This window comes from Acomys russatus, chromosome 28, assembly GCF_903995435.1.
Source record: "Acomys russatus chromosome 28, mAcoRus1.1, whole genome shotgun sequence".
NCBI lineage: Eukaryota > Metazoa > Chordata > Mammalia > Rodentia > Muridae > Acomys > Acomys russatus.
The window spans coordinates 4,919,091-4,933,362 of record NC_067164.1 but is presented as its reverse complement, the minus strand read 5'-3'; the positions used below and the strand labels follow the sequence as shown (position 1 = coordinate 4,933,362).

The following is a 14,272-nucleotide window of genomic DNA, read 5'->3' as shown; positions in this document are numbered from 1 at the left end:
TCAGCTTGTTCTAAAATTAGATACTTGTGATGATAAAATGTGCTCCCAGAGAGTGGCAACAGATAGGCCCTCTGCTGGCCATCTCCGTGCTGATTTTAATTAAAGCTTAATTTCCGCAAGACGTTTTAGTACAGCCCCGAGTTTTAGGGTTGTCTCAGATGAACATCGTGGCCTTTCCCTATGGATTTAGGGGTCTGATATCTGAGTAGCCTTCGAACGGGATTCATTTTGCTCATGCAGAACCTACCTACTGTGCCCGATTCCATCCCTCCAGTTCGGAATCGACCTATGGCTACCTGTTAGATGGGCGTGCTTGGAAGGACATGCGATACCAAGGTATTCCAACCATATATATGGTGGCCGAGACTCGAAAAGAGACAGGCAGATGGCTGGTAACCTTATATTTCTCTTTTGTCAGTCTTTTTTCCCTTTGATCATTTTCTTTTGCTCCTTGATTGCTTATGTTTCAAACCCAGGAAGAAAACCAAAACATTTATTTAGATCCGGGGCAGTTACACAGGGGAACCCTGTCTCAAAAAACAAAACAAACAGACAAACAAACAAAAAAAGAGTGGAATCTGGTTTTTAACTAATGACAGTCCATGCCCCGCCCCCGCCCCCAACTTATGAGAAAAGGGCTACCAGATTTGACGGCTTAGCTTAGCCTTTCTACTTTCTGAGGCTGAGCAAAACTTTCTCCGTGGTCTGAGTGAAGAGGTGGGCCATTAGCTAGGCGGCTGGCACTCTCCTCGTTTTCCTGCCTTTCACCACAGGGCAGTGGTTGTCCTACCTAGCATGCGCGGGCAGGTGTCACCCAGAGGACTTATGAAAACAGTCCCCTCATCTCAACCTTTCTGGTGCCGGAGACCAAGAGTTTACAGTTTAAATGCCTTCTCAGGTGACGCAGTTACAGCTACCCTTTAAGAACAACAGCCTACGGAGTGCTGCCTTATTTTTGTTAATTTTCCCCTCCATTCACGAATTTTGTCAGTATGGGTGTTACTCAACAGCATGTCACATAAAGTTACATTTTAAGTAGCAGCTTGTGTTTGCCTAAAGCCCGTCAGGAAGGCCTGCCCTCTCAGACCTCATCTGGATACAGTTATTCTCTGGAGCCAATTCCTGCAAATACCATCACTCTGGGAGTTAGGGCTCCGATATATGAGCTTTCTGGAAGCTGGGTGAGGCATAATTTAGTTTATTCCCAGCGATGCCCTATCGCAGCGTCTTATTTTTGTCTTCGGTTTGAAAGCAGCATGAGTTTACCTGTGCCTGGACTTTGTTCTACATGTGAGAAGCTGCCTTCTGGCTTATTGCTTACTGAGTCATCTTTAGTGACTGCTCCAGCATCTGCTGTAGGAGCAGAAGGAAATATGTGGTGTTTTACTTTCTTACTCCCGTTCAGAGTCTCACCTTAAAGTCACTAATGCTCTGTGACTGTTTGCTTTTAGATTCCTCACCTTTGAGGCTGGGTGTGGTGGCACGTGCCTTTAATTCCAGCACTCGAGAGGCAGAGACAGGATCACTGTGAGTTTGAGGCTAGCCTGGTCTATGAAGTGAGTCCAGGATAGCCAAGGCTACACAGAGAACCCCTGTCTCAAAAAAAGATTCCTCACCTTTGAGCATCATTTGGCCTCAGGTCACTAGTGGGTAAATTTCTAAGTCTTCTGACCTAGTTTCCATCTTTCCTGCTGAGCAGTGACATCATCACACTGCCCATGGGCAACTTTATCAGTGGACACCTTACATTTTCTTTGTAATGGGAACAGCTGCACAAACACCTAACATACTATCCTATTTTTTTCTACTTCCATGAAAGTTTCAGTCTTAACTGGTATTTGGTCCTGACTTCTTTCGATGCACACAGTTAGGGTTGCATCATTTAAGCCACAAATAAAATCTTTAGAAAAGTACATTGTAGAGGTCTTGTGGGCTATCTTGCCCTATCTTTCCATTTAGGCAAAAGTCTGTGTTCTTGGCTGCTTCCGGGTTCCATCCATAGTGACTGAGTTAAGACTTGGAGTCTGGCTCTTGGTCCAGTTTATTTTATGTTACCTGTTTGTGTACACTGTATCTCTGACCTTTGAACTACATTTATTTTAAAGGACTTCTTTAAAAATTTCTTCAGTGCCATTTTTACAGTTACTATTTTATGCAGTTGGTGTGAAACTTGACTTCTGTGATTGGAGATTGCATATTGGCATTTTGAAAAACTTCATCTATTTTAGGATTTGTTCTGAGAATTCTACTTTATTTCTTTTGTCCTTTGTAATTATGTAATTATTTTTACATTTTGGAGGAGCATAAATATGCATTAAACTTATGTCATTATCAGTTCAATTTATTAAATAACATTTATTTTGATCTAGGGCTATTACACAGGGGAACCCTGTCTAGAAAAACCAACCAACCAACCAACCAAAAACCGAGTGGAATCTGGTTTTTAGCTAATGACAAACTTATGACGCCCAGAACGTGTTGTCTAGTAAACCAGAGAAAAGGGCTACCAGATTTGATGGCTTAACTTGTAAGACATCGGCCTTTCTACTCTCTGAGGCATTCAATTTCCTGGAGGAATCCTTATTATTGGGATCTCCATGACAGACGTTTAGTGGTTTTATTTATATATTTAAGATGTGAGAATATTAGAAGAGATAGTTGTCTTGTTTGGAGGTGTGTGAAAAACACCGGGGGGCATTTTTCGACATTTCAGTGGCCTCTGGGGTCAGTCCTTGAGCTCAGGGTACCTCCTGTTGCAGGCCTTCTCCCCTGGTCACTGTGTGGTAGGTTCATACTGCAGGATTGCATCCAAATCGTGCAAGAACTTGTTAGTTAGTTGTACAGCTGCCTCCTGAGTTGTGGGCACACTTAACTGTTCTCGATTCACACTTGAGATCTTTATACTTTCCCCAGTACTGTTTCTAATCTCTTTATTCTCCTAGTGATTACACAGCCTTTTAGCAATGTAAATAAATATCCCTTTATTTCTCAGTGTTCTGTAAAGTGATTTTCGTATATTTCTTTTTGCCCAGACGCTGAGTAAAGCTTTCACTTCCTCCTCAGTCCAGTGCTTTCCAGCTCCACTCTCCGTGTTGAAAGTGACCTGGAAATGATTCTCTATTTCTAGCTAACGTTTTGTTTCCTAGGAAACCAAAGGACTGGTTGTCAATAAGCTCCTAAGAGCTTGAAAGGATGTAGTTTAACTGGTCCAAGCTGCCTAAGGGAGTAACTTAAGGATCTGCCAAATAAGCAGGCTTGGTGGTTAAAGACGCCTGGATCTAAATAGTTACCGTCATACTCATGTGGACTTTAGGGAGAAATTACCCCTGGAACAAAAGGAATGGAAACTGTTTGCGGGGGGTGGGGGGTGGGCTGAGAGATGGCTCAGCAGTTAAAAGCACTGACTGCTCTTCCAGAGGACCCAGGTTCAATTCCCAGCACTCATGTGGCAGCTCACAAACTGTCTGTAACTCCTGTTCCAGGGGATCTGACATCCTCACAGACATACATACAGTCAAAACACCAATGTATATAACATAAAAATACATTTTTTAAAAAAAAAGTAGTTTTAGAGCCAGGTGGTGGTGGCGCACGCCTTTAATCCTACCACTCGGGGAGGCAGAGGCAGGTGGATTGCTGTGAGTTCAAGGCCAGCCTGATCTACAAATCAAGTTCAGGACAGCCAAGGCTACACAGGGAAACCCTGTCTTGAAAAACAAACAAACAAAGTAGTTTTAGAAAACTATTTGTTGGTGTATTTCTTACATAATTTTTGGCCTCACTAAAAATACCAATTTTTAAAAATTACTTGGAAATGGTTGGACATTTTTCAAAAAGGTTTATAGTCAATATTGATAGCAATGCATTTAAAAAACATTACATTTTGGGCTGAATTGATAGCTCGGTGGTTAAGATCCCTTGTTCTTGCAAGGAGAGGACCCAGGTACTGTCCCAGCATCCATGTAGCAGTTCACAAATGTGTGTAACTCCAGTTCCAGAGGATCTGACACCCTCTTATGGCATCGACTGGGGCACCAGGCACCCATGTGGCACACGTACGTACATGCAATCAAAACATTCATACACAGACAAAAATTTTTTTAAAAAGCATTACATTTTGGCTGAGATTTATAGCTAATAATAACCCGAAGACCATTATTTCATGCTGGGGGAGATGGTGCGAGCCTTTAATCCCCGTATTAAGGAGGCAGAGGCAGGTAGATCTCTCTGAATTTGAGGCCATCTATACATAGCAAGCTCCAGGACAGCCAGAACTACATAGAGAGGCCATGATACCAAATGAGAAGGGGGTGGTGTTGGTTGGTTTGTTGGGGAAAGCTGGGAAAGTGTACAAAGCAAGAAAAAACCTTTAGACGGGTGTGGTGATCGGCACCTATAATCCCGGCACGCCAGAGGCTGCAGCACGGAGATCCCATGAAGCTAGTGTGTGGTACAGTGCTAAGACCTTGTCTCCGAAACTTTCTTTTAGTGTACGCAGCTAAAGCCTTTTTGCCTTCTAGTATATTGATGTCTACGTACTTTACTGATAGAAACTTATTCAGAGACCAGATTATATAGACATCAGATATCCAAATCCTCGCGTTGGGTTATCTGTCCTGAGCCCGTAGTATACCCTCACCGCTGCACGTTTGGTATGGTACCTGTTTTCTTTCTGTTTCTTTATAACTCATAATCATAGTACCTACCCCACAGGATGGTTGTGAAAGCCAGATTGAGTCGTTCACATAAATACAGAGAGGTGAAGCACCTGGCATAGCAGTTAGGTTCAGATGACACTGTCACGTAGTTACAGTCCACAGATGTGAGGACAGAGTCCATAGCATTCAGTACGTTGTCGGACTCAGCTTACGGGTTCTATTTGGGAAAGGTATGTTCAATAAAGTTCTACAGGAAGCTTATTAACCGGGCCGCTCTAACAGATGCTGCATTCGTTTGTCCACAGGGGTCAGGAGAGTGCTGGTATTGTGACCAGTGATGGCAGTGCCGTGCCTACATTCAAGGTGCATAAGGTAAGTTTGTACATTAGCAGTGTTGATGTTAGAACTGTTGCCAGCTGCCCATTAATATGTGGGGTAGAGACCAGGTGGTGGTGGTGGGCATCTTAAATGCCAGGACTCGGGATGCAGAAGCAGGTGGAAGGAACTAAGGTTGAGGCTAGTCTACGTAATAGGACCCTGTTTTTAAATAAATTAGTAAATAAATGTGTGTGAGGGTATAAATAAATTTGTAACTAGAAGCAATACTCTTGAATCCATTTACTTGCAACTTTGTGTCCTCACATTTGTCAAATTGGGATCTGTTCCTTTCCTTTAACTAGACTGGCTCCTTCAAGCCAGGAGGTTATCTGTTTAAATACTTTTAAGATCCCTTGATTTTTTTTTTTTGTTTTGTTTAATGCTAATTTCAGTTTATATTTGATAGATTTCACTGCCCTGAAGTAAAATCTTACTGCTGTCTGTCTGTCTGTCTGTCTGTCTGTCATTTCGATGTTGTGGCGATTGTAAACGCCACCAAATTGCTAGCTGCTAAATGAGTTTAATGTGAGTATCCTGAGCCTCTTTTAAAAAGTGAATTCAAGCCGGGCGTGGTGGCGCACGCCTTTCATCCCAGCACTCGGGAGGCAGAGGCAGGAGGATTGCTGTGAGTTCGAGGCCAGAAGACAGTTCCAGGACAGCTAAGGCTACCCAGAGATACAAAGAAAACAGCAAACAAACAACAACAACAACAACAAAAAAAGTGAATTCAGATGAACAGTGGTAGAGCAAGTTCCAGGACAGCCATGTCCTGTCTCAGCCCCGCCCCCCCCCCCCCCACCCCCAAAAGTAAAGCCATGCAAATTCTGGAGCAGGGAGAGACAGTACGTGAAATATCTAATTTGGGTTGCCCAAGCCAACTCTTGTTAGTAGCAATAGCAGTTTCTATTTTTTCCTAAGATCCACTTTTACTTTGACTTCTCAAGGGAATGGGTCTCGTAAATCATGTTTTCACCGAAGACAATTTGAAGAAATTGTATGTCTCAAATCTCGGAATTGGACATACGAGGTACGCCACTACAGGAAAGTGCGAACTGGAAAACTGCCAGCCATTCGTTGTCGAAACCCTTCATGGGAAAATAGCTGTGGCGCATAATGGCGAACTGGTAAATGCAGCTCGGTTGAGGAAAAAGGTAAGTTCTGTGTTGTGATGGTGAAGGGAAGTTGGGGATCGCAGCAAACGGCATCTTCTAGTTATTGCCGCCTGTCTCCTCGGTGCAGGAAGCCATTGCATCCGACCTGCCTGGCGTGCTTGCTCTGTGTCCAGATTTTCGGACTCCCGGGTAACTGGAGGCAGTGCCGCTCCGTGCCGTGATCTGGATGGAGTGTTGACTTGTGGTCGCTGCCAGCAGAGTGATGAATTACTGTAAACATCTCCTTATAACTCCTTTCCTATGTTTACAGTTGTTTGAGAGAGAAAAAGCCAAGCCCAGCTCAGGCTGTGACCAGACGTGGGGTTTTCTTAGACAGACCAGTTGGTGTCCTGTAGTCCGTCCTTCCTCGGGTCCCCTATGTCACGGCCTCCGTGTTGAGAGCTCATTCCGTAAGATTCTCACCTCTGATGCCCACTGCAGGTCTAGGCCCCAAGCACCTTGGTAGGGCCTACAATCCACTGCTTGATTTTAGCAGCGCAGTGGCTCAGAGAACTCAGGAAAAGGCTTAATTTATGCCTGTTGATTTATTTTAAGAGACATCATGAAAGACATGGAACACGTGAAGAGACGGGTATAGCAGGGTTTGTGGGGGGAGCATGGGGGAAGCTTCGGTGCCTTCTAGATACCAGCGGTTCCGTGAAGCCAGTCCTTTTAAGTTTTATGGAGTCATGTCTGCTAAATGTCTTTGGTGATCATCTCGACCTTCAGCATCTGCCCCCTCCTTGGAGGTTTGGTCTAAGGCTGAATGTAGCCCTCTGATCGAGTGATTGGTTTCCATGGTAGCTACCCTCTATCCTAACGCTGCCAAGGAGTGTCTAGCCACCAGTCCTATCCTTACTATGTTATTGTACAGAATACAATTAATTTTAGTGGTCCAGATAATTTTAGTATTGTGTGCCAGGAAAGATTAGGCTAAAATCAATATTAATTTGGACTTTTTGGCTCTCCATATCTGTCAAGGGTAGATAAAACACTATTTAGAGTAGGAAGTAGAGAGCAGTATGTGTTCTGAACATGAACAGCCTTCTTCCTTCTTATGCCCTACGCACTTGTCAGGGGTTTACATTGTGTCAGTTACTACATGAAACAGAGGCTGGCTGGGTGGTGGCGCCGCGCACCTTTAATTCCAGCACTCCAGGCAGGGGCAGAAGCATCTCTGAGTTCGAGGCCAGCCTGGTCTCCAGAGCAAGTTCCAAGTTAGCAAGGGCTGCACAGACCCTGTCTTGGGGGGAGGGGGCAGGGCTATAAAGAGGATTTTTAAGTGACTTGTTTTCTGGTTTGAGGTTCTCAGGGTTGAGCCCAAGACCTTTCCCTCAGTCCCATACTAGATTTTATCAGGGACATAAACATCTGCAAAGTTTGGTTTTACAAAAGTCTGGAACTATCTCCCATGGGTATCAAGGGCAGTAGTGTTTTTCTTTCTTTCTTTCCTCCTCCTCCTTTTTTTTTTTTTTTTTTTTGTGACCAAGTCTTCCTGTAACCCAGAACAGAGCTGTAGCTCTCACTAACCTCAAACTCATGGCGTCCCTCCAGCCACCATCTCCCAAGTGCTGGGGTTACAGGCATTTTCCTTATCTGAATAATATTATGAAAATGCAAGAAGAAAGTGGAGCACAGATTCAGTACTCTTTGTCTGAAATGCTTAGGTGAGAGGCCTTTCAGATTTTGTAGATTTTGTGTGTACATTATGAGACGCCTTAGGGATGATACCAAGTCAACACGAAGCTCACATCTCACGATACAAATTAAACACATTGGCTAAATAAAAGTAATTCTGTGCAATTTTTTATTTTTTAAGCTGAGAGTTTCTCTGCTTTATTCACATAGAAATCACAAAGATGCAAAGTATAGCTCCCTTAGTGTCGACAGTTGTGAGCCTATGGTGTTACAGCCCTCCGCTTGTTAGTGTTATGGCTCTGGGCTTTTCATGCCAGTGACCCAGCGTCTAGTGTTACAGCCCTGAGTTCGGGGTGTTGGGGAGCCAGAGCCAGTGGCAGCATTTTGGAAGCCTCCCAGTAGTCAGGTCTTACAGCTTCTCCACAGCTGTTGCAGCCCACGGTTCTCTGTGGGTCTCTCACCTTCTCAGTACTCCCCACAGTCCTTTTTCTTTTGTGTGTATGAGTGTGGGGGCCTTGGTGTGTGTTCTGTACCCATGTACGTGATTGTACCTCTGGAGAGTGGCTACAGAAGTTGCAGGCTAATTTGAGGTGACGCGTTGGTGTGGGAATTGAACCTGAGCACCCTCCAAGAGCAGCAGGTGCTTATAACTGCTGAGCCAGCTCTCCAGCCTTTCCCAACAGTTCTTCCTCACTCTCTGCAGTCTTCTGTAGCCTACGGTCCTGACCACCCTCTTTGAGCACTTTAGCCTTCTTCTAGTTGTTCTTGGGTGTCCCTGAGATAAGGAGCCCCAAGGGACCATCTGTTCTCACACAACCAATCCAGCCTGCTGGACCCGTAAGAAAGGTCCTGAGTAGGCAGCAAAGCTAATAAAGGAACTGCCTAATCAAATCGGTGGCTATGTCACAGCGCAGGGCAGCGCACAGGGAGTCTCCCAGACAGGTGCCCAGTGGGCGAGAGGAGCCTTGCTTGTATGTGTGGACCAGCTGACAAGGTTCAGAATGTCACTGTCCCTGAGGGGCTGGAGACAACAGGGATGAGGCCAGGAGGTTACCTGGATGTCTGCGGACTGCAAGCTACAGGCTGGGTTGTATAAAGGTTAGCTGATGCTATCATAGCATAGTAACCTTTGAGGGTTCTTGGCAATTGGAGTGCGTACTCACACACACACACACCACACACCACACACACGCTAAGTCTTTACAGGTGTCCACTGTTGGTCTGAGTCTCCTCTGCAGTTGTCCTGGCCCATTTACTTGGCAGCTATCCACATTTCTCTGAAAATGATGAAAGCTAAGTTGTGGCTCTCACCTTTCCCCAGGAAACACCAGTCACCACGTATCAAGTGACACAGCAGTGTACCTCCCAGCCCTGCCATATCTGGGGGCCACTAAGATAGCAGTAGCAGCTCTGTAGCCAGTTTCTGGCTTCTGTTTCTGCTGTCTCCAGGCAAATACAGCTCCTGGGTAACTGCTGCACTGGGAAGTCTCAGGAAGGGTCTGTCAGCTGTCAGTCATGAGGCCGAATGTCTAGTTCCTGACAGTTTACTTTATCTAAAGAAATAGATAATTGGAAATAATTGCAAGAATCTGTTGTGAACGTGCGCGGTGTTAGCAGTCAGCTAAGCAGCTTCAGCAGGGCTGGGACTCCTGATCCAGACCCCTGGAGCCGTGCTGGAACTCAAAAAGTCACAAAGTTTGGAGCATTTGGGGGTTTGGGATTAGGAAATACTCTGTATATTCTTAAAGCATAAGAAGACATGTGAAGGCTGGGTATGGTGGTGCACACCTTTAATCCCAGCACTCAGGAGGCAGAGGCAGGCAGATCTCTGTGAGTTCGAGGCCAGCCTGGTCTACAAAGTGAGTCCAGGACAGCCAAGGCTACACAGAGAAACCCTGGCTCAAAAAACAAAACAAACAAACAAACAAACCCCCCCAAAAAATAAAATAAATAATAAGCTGTTGTTTAATAAAAAAGAAGGCATGTGAGGAAAATGGAGTATAAACTTGAAGGTGAAAAATATCAGAACATTATAAAGTGGAAACAATCACAGGAAACTAGAATCCGCGAACAGGGGCAAAGATGCGTCCTCAGGCAGCCTGTCCACCTGTGCTGTTTGGAGCTTCCTTTGTTAATGGGGCCCAGTTTCTGTCTGTGCGTGATGATTTCATCCTTTTGTTGCTAATGACATGGCATCTTACCATTCCTGGTATAGTGGGACTGTCTCAGGCTCTCCAGCAATATAAGTAAGGACAAGGGGGCTTATTCATGTTTAAAAGCTTAGGCCTTTAGCTGGCAGCCTCTTAGCCCATCTGACTTATCCTCACTGTTCTAGCCCACAGCCGGCCGCGTGGCTAGTCCTTTACCTTTCTGCTCAGTCCCGATACTACTGTCCCATGTCCCTGGCGAATTTCCCACCTCTCACATTCTCCCATTGTGTCCTTCTCTGCCTGGAAGATCTGCTGTCCACTTCCTGCTCAGACACTGTCAGTCAGCTCTTTACCAAAGCCCATCAGATATAATTCTTGACTGCCTTCGGCAAACAAAGAAGGAACACACATTTATAACCTATGAGACTGTTGGTGGGCCATAGCTCTCTGCCTACACTGACTGAACAATTGCATATGCAGAGACGTGCCTTTACTCAGCGCACCCCAACTTCCTGGTAGCGCCTTGGGGTGCATTTTGCCATTCACTTATTGTTACCTGCTTTCTGCAGTTCATTCAATTCTAGTCATCATTTAATACCTTCAAGCTGCTTAGCAATAGTATGCATACATGTTCACACACATGCACATACATGTACACACTTTGTTTAGCAGTTTTAGAGATAACTAGCAACAGAAGTTGAGCAGTGTTGAGTTGGTAGTGTCAAGTGTGGCTCCCGTGCCACCGCGGTACTGAGGCGAGGGGCTGCGGATTTAACTCATGCACACACACACGCACACACACAATAACACAGCGGGCTCTTCGTGCTAAGAGAGCAGCAGCCACAGCAGCAGCCGCGGCAGCGGTTTATTACTCCTCTTCCAGAGTTCCAAAGAGCATTCTAATAGGCAGCCAAACAGGAATCCTCCTCCCAGGTGAAATCCGTCAAGAGGTGATTGCACACAGGAGGAAAAGTCTCGAGGATGGGAGGGGCGCGTTCTCAGAGCAGTAAACATGACTAGCTAACCAAGATAAACACAGACATGGAAGCTGCTAGAAACAGGACATGCAACAGCAAGACAGGCAGGGTGTCCACTTAAGTTATCCTGTACGTGTCTGTGGGGCAGCTTCTGTCTTGGGTAGCCCTGTTCAGAACATCATGATCATAAAGTAGACTCAACTAGTGTTTATTAGAGACTGCCTACATTTAGTCATTTAAGATGGTGATTCCTGTCTTCTCATTGGTCACAAGCACGGATATTCATTTATGCCACACACAAACTCGGTCGGAACTTGGTATCTGTAGAACACCTGGTTTCTACTACTGTGTCCTGTAGGCTGAGGGGTGGAGCATGGAATGGTCTAATGGTGAAACTTTTCCTCCCCTGCAGCTTCTGCGGCACGGGATTGGGCTTTCCACATCCTCTGATAGTGAAATGATTACCCAGTTACTGGCGTATACCCCTCCCCAGGAACAAGATGATACCCCAGACTGGGTAGCAAGGTAATTGTGTAACTGACCCATGCTTGCAGCTCCGGCTATGAGAGCTTTGCTTGCGTTCTTTACATTCGGAGTGATTCACGCGGTTACTTGTAATTCCAGAATTAAGAACCTCATGAAGGAAGCGCCCACAGCCTACTCCCTGCTTATAATGCACAGGGATGTCATTTATGCGGTGCGGGATCCATACGGCAACCGTCCTCTGTGCATCGGTCGTCTTATTCCAGTTTCTGATATAAATGACAAAGGTAATGAGCTTCAGAGGATGTTTGATTTTCATAATGCTTTTCAAAAACATACAGTGCTCTGCCTGCATATATACCCACAGGCCAGAAGAGGGCATCACATTACATTATAGATGGTTGTGAGCCATATAGATGGTTGTGAGTCACCATATGGTTGCTGGGAATTGAACTCAGGACCTCTGGAGGAGTGGACAGTGAGTGCTCTTAACCGCTGAGCCATCTCTCCGGCCTTTTTTCCTTTTTTTTTTTTTTTAAATTTGTGTGAGTGTGTACATGCTTTGTATGTGGCTGTCTGCTCCTGTGCTGTTTAAGGAGGCCAGAAGAGGGTGTCTGCTCTTGTCCCCTGTCGCTCTACCTATTCTGTGAAGCAGGCTCTTTCCTGACCTTGGAGGTGGCCGGAAGCCTGGCCTCAGTTGGAGTTACAGGTATGTGCAGGATGCGAGGCTTATTAACGTGGGTGCTTGGATCTGAACTCAGGTGCTTGTGATTTCATAGCAAGCACTTCAGCCCCAGCTGTTGGTGTTCTTTAAAGTGTGTGTGTGTGGGGGGGTGGAGATGTACACGTGTGCGCGCGTGCAGGTGTGCTTGCCTTGTGCGTTCGTTGAGTACAGGCCAGAGGTCAACTTCAGTCGTCATCTTCTGTTGCTTCCTTCTTTGCTTTTTGAGACTGAAGTTCACAGTCTCGGCTGGAGTGGCTGGTTAGTGAGCTGTGTGGGTCTCCTCCAGAGCTGGGGCTAGCACAGGTCATGAACGCCATGTCTGGCTTTTAGCTGGTTGCTGGGATCCAAACTCAGCCCCTTATGTTTGCATAGCAAGTGCTTTGCTCACTGAGCCATCTGGCTATCTATGGTCTTAGTTTTTAAGGTACATTTCTTTGGCTGTGTCTGGCTGTTCAATGTATTTAATACTATGGTCCTTTTGCCTAACCTTTTTATTTCTGCAGTGATTTTTCTTTATGGCTTACCTGGCTTGTTCAAACCACAATATCATAATGTTAGAAGGAGGAACCCTGGATTATTTTTTTTGTTTTTTAATTAGGCCATGCTTTTAATGTGGTCATTATAGCTGCTTTTATCTATTTGGTGTTTAGCTACTCTATTGAAAAAGCCTCGTTAAAAAAAAAAAATTATGTCCTGTATTTGAACATGCACGAATGACATACGGAGCTCAGAGGACCTCAAGTCTGGGAGTCCATGCTCCTTCTGCCACAGGGCCTCCAGGGAGCGAACACAGGCTGACCGACACGGGGCTTCCAGGGAGCGAACACAGGCTGCCCGACATGGCAGAAAGCACCTTTATCCAGTGAGCCGCCTCACTCAACTAAAAGCCTCTTTAAAAAAAAAAAAAAGAAAGCTCCTTGAGGGGGCAGGAGCTGCAGCTGATTAATACAGTGCTTGCCTAGGTTGTGCAAGGCTCCTGGCTTCTGTCCCCTGGACTCCATACAAAAAAGCAGACATAAAACAAGAATTCCCTGAACGTATTCACTAAACTGGTTATCTTGTGATTTATAGAGAAAAAATCTTCAGAAACGGAAGGATGGGTGGTGTCTTCAGAGTCTTGCAGCTTTCTATCTATTGGTGCAAGGTAAGGTGTAGCCTGTTCGTCATTTTAATTTTTTCCATGTTCTTGAACATTTTTCTGCCAGGTATGATGACACATGCCTGTAGTCTTAGTATTCAGAAGTCTGAGGCAGTGAGGTTATGAGCTTAGGAGATACACACACACACACACACACACACACACACACACACACACACACACACACCACACACACACACACACACACACACACAACACACACACACACACACACACACACACACACACACACACACCACACACACACACACACACACACACACACACACACACACACACACACACACACACACACACACACACACACACCCCCCCCCCCCCCCCCCCCCCCCCCCCCCCCCCCCCCCTTTTTGGGTTTTTCGAGACATGGTTTCTCTGTATAGCTTTGGCTGTCCTGGAAGTTGATCTGTGAACCAGGCTGGCCTCATAGAGATCTATCTGCCTTTGCCTCCCAAATGCCGGGATTAAAGGCATGTGCGGCCACCACCCAGCGGGTAGTTTTCATTTACCCACGACTTTTTTCTTTGCTATGAGAAAGCGTTCATGCACGTGGTTTGTTATTTATAGTGTGAATAGCAATTCTACTGACTTTAGTGTCCCAGCACTACTTTTTGATTTTAAAAATACCATCTGTCTTTCAAAACACTAGTCTCTCTTGATTTTTTTTTTTTTTTTTTTTTTTCCCCTCCTGTGTATGTGTTTGTTTTTAATGCCCGGTCTCACTCTAACCCAGGCTACCCTGGAACCTGTGGTAGTTCTCCTTCCTCTGCCTCCTGAGACACAATGCTCACATGATCTACTTTGTTTATTTTGTAATTACATGTATTTACTTCTGCAAGGAGGGGCACATGCAAAGGCCAGGAGAGTTCTCTTTTTCCACTCAGGTCTTGAGGCTTGGCAGCGAGCGTCTCTACCCACTGAGCCATCTCACCAGCCAGGCTTACTTTAGGCCTG

At 45.5% G+C, this 14,272-nt stretch overlaps 1 protein-coding gene across 1 annotated transcript in view; it reads left to right on the top strand.

The window, feature by feature from the left end:
* The window catches only part of Ppat (phosphoribosyl pyrophosphate amidotransferase), a 34,698-nt gene that overhangs the window by 13,920 nt on the left and 6,506 nt on the right, over positions 1–14,272 (top strand). The window contains exons 2-6 of the mRNA XM_051170233.1: positions 4,964–5,030; positions 5,981–6,187; positions 11,365–11,477; positions 11,577–11,722; positions 13,231–13,303. Of these exons, the coding sequence (XP_051026190.1) occupies positions 4,964–5,030; positions 5,981–6,187; positions 11,365–11,477; positions 11,577–11,722; positions 13,231–13,303 (606 nt within the window). The remainder of the gene's footprint in view (positions 1–4,963; positions 5,031–5,980; positions 6,188–11,364; positions 11,478–11,576; positions 11,723–13,230; positions 13,304–14,272) is intronic.